General features: G+C 42.9%; 1 protein-coding gene across 1 annotated transcript in view; it reads left to right on the top strand.

Annotated features, from left to right (window-relative positions):
• Fbxl13 (F-box and leucine rich repeat protein 13) overlaps positions 1 to 8,868 on the top strand; it is a 192,677-nt gene that overhangs the window by 5,200 nt on the left and 178,609 nt on the right. The window contains exon 2 of the mRNA XM_031380084.1: positions 8,440 to 8,543. Within this exon, the coding sequence (XP_031235944.1) occupies positions 8,440 to 8,543 (104 nt within the window). The remainder of the gene's footprint in view (positions 1 to 8,439; positions 8,544 to 8,868) is intronic.

The following is an 8,868-nucleotide window of genomic DNA, read 5'->3' as shown; positions in this document are numbered from 1 at the left end:
TTCTCTTCTTTGCTCTTCTTTTCTCTTTTCCTTTCTTTTCTTTTCAAAAGGCGTAGGCATCTAAGACATCTATACTGTTTGTTCTATTGTCTGTTTAAAAGAGCAAAACATTTCCAAGTAGATATTATTAGTGCTCCCCATATCCAGTTCTGTAGAAAGCTACACACCTGCATACTTATGTGTGGGTACATGGTATTCGTAAGGAGCTCAAGGACAAGATTTCATCAAGAATGACTGTGGTCTGAATGTGTCCCAGCAAGGCTCAAGTGTTTGAATGTCAGCTCCCAGTGAAGCAGTAGAGGGACTTCTCACAGCAGCTATGGTCATGGGCCATCAGCCGTAAAATTCAGCTTTCCCCGTCCTCTCTAGCCGCAGTACAACAGTCCTTGCTAAGTGCTGGCACTGCCCTCTTGGACTCCCAGTCTCCTGATCATAAGTCAGGAGAAACTGAATTACCCAGTCTGTGTTGTTCTACCATTGCAGCCAAAAATGAATTGAGGCAAGGATCTACTGGGGCTGGAGAAAAACTGCTTAGTCTTCCTGGAGTGACCCTGTCCACTACTTCCTACCTCCACCTGTGGCTGTCACAGGTCACGTTGACGGGCCTGCTGGGCTTGCTCTTCCTGCTTTCCCACCTGGAAAGGTCTCTTCTTGCCACTGGGGAGTTTCTCTAAAGGGCCACACATTCGATAACTGCTTTTATCTCCACAGTCTTAAGAGCAGTTTCTATATTACTATTAAAGCCATTAACAGATTTCCTACACTACCTGGGTGTCTGACATGATAAACATGTATTTCCACAAGTCTGTCTGTCTCTGCTCCTACCCTGCCCACCTCAACCCTGAGCTATACTAGCCCATTAACCACTTCGTTGTTCATAACTGAGCGGTTCAAGGTACCGTAAAAAACTATGTTTTTTTTTTTTTAATGCCATTCTATTTCTAAATACGTTTTTCCCTTCTGACTTCTTGGCTTTAGCTTGGTATACAGCCAGTCACTGGTGTTAGCGCACTGCACTTTCAGTGGCTTAAGAGAACATCCTGAGTTTCTTTGCTTTGGCCTCTTCCTTTAGTGAAGGTCAGGAGCTGGATAGGTAAGGACTCCTGTGATCGCTTGCTGTGTTATATGAGCATGTGTTATATGAGCTTTCTGCTCTAGGCAAATTCAAAGTGGTTTGCAGATGTTAATGCATTTAATCTTCATGAGGGTCCTGTGACTACAAACTTTCCTACCCCACCCAAAGCACCATGAACAAGGCAACTCCCTTTTATACACAACAGGCACTTCTGTCTGCTGAGCGGTCTCCCCAACCCTTCTCTTTGTGCAGGAAGAAACTATTGAGGAGTTAGCTCTGTGGCCCCTGCTTAGCATGTCCAAGGCCCTGGGTTCCATTCTGAGCACTTTAAAACAAGCCAACAGAAAATAGTTGTTTATTCTCTATTCACACTGTCTTGTTGGCTGTGTGCAGTCCACTCACTAATGTGTACAGTGGCGTGCTGTGTCATTTTGTCCATTAGGATCAAATGAACAGTGATATTTCTTTGCAAAAAGTAAACTTTCCAACACTGCTAGCCCCATATGCCTGTGTTGCCGTCTTGGAGAGTTATTTTCTCCATTTAATTGTCTTCCTTCCTTCCTTCCTTCCTTCCTTCCTTCCTTTCTTCCTCCCTCCCTCTCTTTTTTCTTTCTTTCTTTCTCTCTTCTTTCTTCCTTCCTTCCTCCCTTCCTCTCTCTCTCTCTCTCTCTCTCTCTCTCTCTCTCTCTCTCTCTCTCTCTCTCTCTCTCTCTCTCTCTCTCTCTCTCTCTCTCTCTCTCTCTCTCCAGATTTCTCTGTGTAACAGCCCTGTAGACCAGGTTGGTCTTGAACTCACAGAGACCCACCTGCCTCTGCCAGTCCAGTGTATGGAACAGTTATATGCCACTATACCTGTACTCTCATCCCCCAGATTCCTTAATTCCCATAAAGCTTAGCTCCAGTAAGTAAGTCACTAACTCGCAGACTGCTGTGTGCATGGGAGTTTCTCCGGGAGCTTGCTAAACTATAACACTCCAAGAAGTAAGTTTCGAGCGCTCTTATTAAGCCCATCGATGCCTTTTTGGTAATAGCCACCTTTTAAAATCTAGCTTGCAGCTGTGGTAGGAACCAAGGTTTTTGTTTTTTTTTGTTTTTTTTTTTAATTAATAATCCCATTTGTTTACACCTCGAATGATATCTCTCTTCCCAGACATGGCTCCACAAACCCCCTCTCACATCTGCCCTCTTCCTAACTCCTTTGCCTCTATGAGGGTGCTCCCCTATCCATACACCCACCCACTCCAGCCCCACCACTCCAGCATCCCCCTACACTGGGGCATCAAACCTCCACAGGACCAAGGGCTCTTCCTCCCATTGATGTCAGACAAGGCCATCCTCTGCTACGTATGTAACTGGAGCCATGGATCCCTCCCTGTACACTCCTTGGTTGGTGGTCTAGTCCCTGGGAGCACTGGGTGGTCCAGCCAGCCAACATTATTTTTCCTATGGGGTTATAATCCTTCTCCACTCCTCCAGTCCTTCCACCATCTCCCCCATTGGGGTCCCCAAGCTCAGTCTAATGGTTGGCTCCAAGCATCCACATCTGCATTGGTCAGTTGCTCACAGAACCTCCCGAGGAACAGCCACACCAGGTTTCTGTCAGCAAGCACCTCTTGGCAACAGTAACTGTGTATGTATGTGCGTGTGTGTACCGGTTTGGGGGTGTTGGTGTCTGCAAACAAGATGGATCCCCAGATGGGTCAGTCCCCAGATGGCCCTTCCTTCAGTCTCTGCTCCTTTTTTTTTTTTTTTTTGGTTTTTAGAGACAGGGTTTCTCTGGGTAGCCCTGGCTGTCCTGGTACTCACTCTGTAGACCAGGCTGGCCTCGAACTCAGAAATCCTCCTGCTTCTGCCTCCCAAGTGCTGGGATCAAAGGCGTGCTGAGCTCTGCTCCATTTTTTTTTTTTTAAATCCCTGTTATTCCTTTGGACAGGAACACTTCTGGGTTAAAAGCTTTGAGATGAGTGGGTGCCCCCATCCCTCAACTGGGGGCCATGCCTATATCCTGGAGGTGGTCTCTAAAGGTTCTCTCTCCCCTTCCCTGCACACATTTCTACTAAAGTGATCCCCGTTGGGTTCTGGGAGCCTCTTGCTTCCCTGGCATCTGGGACCCTCCAGTGGTTAACCTTAGTTCCTCATCCCCTACTACTACCTATTTTTATTCGCTTTCCTGACCCTCTGTAGCTCTCTCTCTTCCCCTCTGGTACCTGATCCTGCTCCCCTTATTTCCTCTACCTTCTTTCTCCCTCCCAGGTCCCCTTTCCCTCCTCCTTCCACTATGATCCAGTTCCCCCCTCAGTGCAAGACTGAAACATCCACACCCCGATCTTCCTTCCTTCTAAGCTCCATATGATCTGTGGGTTGTATCATGGGCATTGTGAGCTTTTGGACTAATATCAGTGAGTGCATACCATATGCATTCTTTTGTGTCTGAGTTACCTCACTCAAGATGATATTTTCTAGTTCTATCCATTTGTCTAAGAATTTCATGAAGTCATTGTTTTTCATAGCCGAGTAGTACTCCATCATCATTTTCTGAAGCCATTCTTCTGTTGAGGGACATCTGGATTGTTTCCAGCTTCTGGCTATTATAAATAAGGCTGCTATAAACATAGTGGAGTGTGTGTCTTTGTTATATGTTGGAGCATCTTTTGGGTATATGCCCAGGAGTGGTATAGCTGGGTCCTCAGGTAGAACTATTTCTAATTTTCTCAGTAACTGCCAGATTGATTTCCAAAGTGGTTTTACCAGCTTGCAATTCCACCAGCAGTGGAGGAATGTTCCTCTTTCTCCATATCCTTGCCAGCATCTGCTGTCACCTGCATTTTTTGATCTTAGCTGTTCTGATTGGTGTGAGGTGGAATCTCAGGGTCGTTTTGATTTGCATTTCCCTGATGACTAAGGATGTTGAACATTTCTTTAGATGCTTCTCAGCCATTCGAGATTCCCCAGTTGAGAATTCTCTATTTAGCTCTGTACCCCATTTTTAATAGGAGTTATTTGGTTCTCTGGACTTCTTGAGTTCTTTGTATATTTTGGATATTAGCTTTCTATTGGATGTAGGGTTGGTAAAGATCTTTTCCCAATTTGTTGGTTGCCGTTTTGTCCTATTGACAGCGTCCTTTGCCTTACAGAAGCTTTGCAACTTTATGAGGTCCCATTTGTTGATTGTTGATCTTAGAGCATAAGCCATTGGTGTTCTGTCCAGGAAAATTGCCCCTGTGTCCATGTTCAAGGCTCTTCCCCACTTTCTCTTCTATTAGTTTCAATGTGTCTCATTTTATGTTGAGGTCCTTGATCCACTTGGAATTGAGCTTTGTACACGGAGATAAGAATGGATTGATTTGTATTCTTCTACATGCTGACCTCCAGTTGAACCAGCACCATTTGTTGAAAATGCTTTTTTCCACTGGATGATATTAGACTTTATTTTTTATTTTTTATTTTTTTGTCAAAGATCAAGTGACTATAGGTGTGTAGGTTCCTTTCAATTCTATTCCAATGATCTACCTGCCTGCATCTGTACCAATACAGTTTTATCACTATTGCTCTGTAGTAAAGCTTGGGGTCAGGCATGGTGATTCCCCCAGAAGTTCGTTTATTGTTGAGAATAGTTTTCGATATCCTGGGTTTTTTGTTATTCCAAATGAATTTGAGAATTATTCTTTTTAACTCTATAAAGAATTGAGTTGGAATTTTAATGGGGATTTCATTGAATCTGTAGATTGCTTTTGGTAAGATGGCCATTTTTACTATATTGACCCTACCACTCCATGAGCATGGAAGATCTTTCTATCTTCTGAGGTCTTCTTCAATTTCTTTCTTTAGGGACTTGAAATTCTTGTCATACAGATCTTTCACTTGCTTGGTTAGAGTCACACCAAGATATTTTATATTATTTGTGACTATTATGAAGGGTATTGTTTCCTTCATTTCTTTTTCAGCCCATTTATCTTTTGAGTATAGGAAGACTACTGATTTGTTAAAGTTAATTTTATATCCAGCAACTTTGTTGAAGTTATCAGTTGTAGGAGCTGGTAGAATTTTGGGGGACGCTTATGTATATAATCTTATTACATGTGATAGTGACATCTTGACTTCCTCCTTCCAATTTGTATCCCTTTGATCTTTTTTTGTTGTCTAATTGTTCTGGCTAGAATCTTGAGTGAACCAAGGGTGTCTTATGCAACCATATTTTGACTTCAAGTAGCTGAGCTTCTCCTGAGAGAGGCTGGAGAGGGACTGGACCAGAAATCTAAGAGGTTGTTACAGCCTATTTTCTTTACAATAAAAAAAGATGTGTGTGTGTGTGTGTGTGTGTGTGTGTGTGTGTGTGTATGTATGGGTGTTTTACTTGAATGTATGTATGTATGTGCACTTCATATATGCCTGCTGTCCACCAAGGCCATAAAAATGGGCCATGTCCCCTGGAACTAGAGATGCCAACAACCCTAAGCTGCCATGAGGGCTCGGAACCAAACCTGGATCCTCTACAGAGCAGCGAAAGTGCCCTTAAGTGCTAAGCCACCTCTCTAGCCCAGTGTTCTCTCTTATTTTATTTTATTTTTTTATTAGATGTTTTCTTTATTTACAGTATTTCCTTTCCCAGGTTCCCCTCCAAAATAAATAAATAAATAAATAAATAAATAAAACCCCTGTTCCCCTCCCCCTACTAATCACCCCACCCCCCTCCTGCTTACTGGCCTTGGCATTCCCCTAAACTGGAACATAGAACCTTCACAGGACCAAAGGTCTCTCCTCCCATTGATGACCAACTTGGCCATCCTCTGCTATACATATGCTGCTGGAGCCGTGAGTCCCACCATGTGTACTCTTTGGTTGGTGTTTTAGTCCCTGGGAGCTCTGAGGGTACTAATTATTTCATATTGTTGTTGTCATAAGGGGCTGCAAACCCTTTTGCTCCTTGGGTCTTTTCTCTAGTTCCTTCATTGGGGACCCTGTACTCAGTCCAATGGATGGTTATGAGTCTCTACTTCTATATTAGTCAGGTAGTGTCAGAGCCTCTCAGGAGACAGCTATATCAGGCTCCTGTCATCCAGCACTTGTTGCCATCCACAATAGTGTCTAGATTTGATGACTGATATGGGAAGGATTCCCAGGTGGAGCAGTCTCTGAATTGTCCTTCCTTTAGTCTCTGCTCCATAGTTAGTCTCTACAACTCCTTCCATGGGTATTTTGTTCCTCTTTTTAAGAAGAAACGAAATATCCACACTTTGGTCTTTAAACTTCTTCTTGAGTTTCTTATAGTTTGTGGTTTGTACTTTGTGTATTCCGATCTTCTGGGCTAATATTCACTTATCAGAGAATGCATATCATGTGTGTTCTTTTGTGATTGGGTTACCTCACTCAAGATGATATTTTCCAGATCCATTCATTTCCCCAAGAATTTCATAAATTCATTGTTTTTAATAGCTGAGTAGTACTTTATTGTGTAGATGTACCACATTTTCTGTATCTATTCCTCTGTTGAAGGACATCTGGGTTGTTTCCAGTTTCTGGCAATTATAAATGGGGTACAGAGTTAAACAAAGGAATACTGAATCAACTGAGGAATACCTAAAGTTGGCTGAGAAGCACCTAAAGAAATGTTCAACATCCTTAGTCATCAGGGAAATGCAAATCAAAACAACCCTGAGATTCCACCTCACACCAGTCAGAATGGCTAGGATAAAAAACTCAGGTGACAGCAGATGTTGGTGAGGTTGTGGAGAAAGAGGAACACTCCTTCATTGCTGGTGGGACTGCAAGCTGGTACAACCACTCTGGAAATCAGTTTGGCGGTTCCTCTGGAATTGGACATAGTAGTACCAGAGGACCCAGCTATATCACTCCTGGGCATATACCCAGAAGATGCTCCAACATGTAATAAGGACACATGCTCCACTATGTTCATAGCAGCCTTATTTATAATGGTCTCTTTTTCATTTTTAAGAACTCTGTTCAGCTCCATACCCTTCCTCTGTCTCTGAAGTTTGGGGAGGGTGCCTGTTCCTGCCACAGGAAAAGAAAATAATACAAGGCTGTTAAGAGGTGCTACTGGGTGGCTCTTTTGGCATTCCATGCTGAATTGTACATTTAAAAACTGTTTCAGTAGTCTCTGGAATGTATTATCATCTTATTTCCAGCAGGCATTAGGGAGGGATCAGGGTCAGTGTCTAAGTCTGAGGCATTTGCCTTTATCCTACTGGTAGGTTCCTAACCAGCTGTACACTAAGTGGAGAGGAGGCATTGCGAAGGGAAGCATGTATGTCCATTGGTATAGCCCTTGTTCAGCTCATGACTGGACTGTCACATTGGTGAGATTATATGGGTGTAGCTTCTGATGTTACTAGGAGACATACTCTCAAAGCAAGCTTCCTGACCCTGTGGCTTTTACCGTCTTCCTGTTCCTCTTCTGCAGTGTCCCCTTAGTAGCTGTTGCATCCTTTGGGACTGGGCTCTCCAGCTCTGTAGATTGCTTGATTGTGGTTTTCTGTAGTGGTCTACATCTGTTGCAAAGGGATGTTTCCTTGATGAGGGGTGGGGCCCACACTTCTCTCCAACAGTAGATTTTCACTATGGATATTTTTGGTTTTTTTTTTCGAGACAGGGTTTCTCTGTGTAGCCTTGGCTGTCCTGGAACTCAATCTGTAGACCAGACTGGCCTCGAACTCAGAAATCCACCTACCTCTGCCTCCCAAGTGCTGGGATTAAAGGCATTCACCACCACTGCCCGGCTATTCACTATGGATTTTATCAGTCATTTTATGTTTTGGCTTGAGGATTTTTTTTTTTTTTTTTTTTTTTTTTTTTTTTTTTTACTTAAAAATGGTTCTGTTTTCTTTTTTTGTGTGTGTTTTGTTTGTTTGGTTTTGGTTTTGGAGTTTTGGGTTTTTTTGTTTGTTTGTTTTGTTTTTGTTTTTGTTTTTTTGAGACAGGGTTTCTCTGTATAGCCCTGGCTGTCCTAGACTCCTATAAACTAGGTTGGCCTCAAACTCTCAGAGATCTGCCTGCTTCTGACTCTCAAGTATTGGGATTAAAAATGTGTGCTTACCACTGTCCAGCTCTTCATTCTTAAAAAGGATAGAAACCCTGGATCTAAGAATTGTATTATCTTCAGATTTGTATAAGAATTTTCTTACATAATACAAAAACTGTGTAGTAACTTCTATTGTGTCACCTGTAGGAGTTTTCAGAGGCAAAATGTCCTGAATTTTGATTTGACTCTAGAAGTATGCCAACACAGTAAATAGGAAGAGATACATGAGTGAAAACATAAATACACACATAATAGATACATACATATACATACATGTGTGGGTGCAAAGGCACTGACTCCATCTTCTTATTCTTCTCTTTAACAGGCGCTGTTGTGTGGTTTACTTGTGACATGTCCTAAGGACCCACTGAAATATTTAGAGCGCATGCTCCGAAGTATCATTAAAAGAGGTCTGGAAAACCTCCTTTGGTAAGTATTGTTTTAAGGAATGATAGGCAAATATTTTGGAGGTGAAGACCTTTGTACAGCATCATGATAAGGTCTTGCCAACGAATGTTTCAAATCTGGGGCTTATTAAGGGATCCCTCAGTAGGCTTAGGTCACCAAGATCTAATGTGAACAATATGCTCACTGATTGGCGGTGGGAGAAACACAGTGAACTCCGATTTGTTGGTTCTGGGACCAAGTGTTTCAAGGCAAGTATGAGAAAAGGGTAGCACACCATACGGGGATCTCAGCAAATTCTTGGTAAGGTGACTCTGACCCACCTCCCCAGGGTAAACTCACCACCCTC

This window comes from Mastomys coucha, unplaced genomic scaffold (assembly GCF_008632895.1).
Source record: "Mastomys coucha isolate ucsf_1 unplaced genomic scaffold, UCSF_Mcou_1 pScaffold19, whole genome shotgun sequence".
NCBI classification, from domain to species: Eukaryota; Metazoa; Chordata; class Mammalia; order Rodentia; family Muridae; genus Mastomys; species Mastomys coucha.
This window is presented reverse-complemented; position numbering and strand designations above follow the sequence as displayed.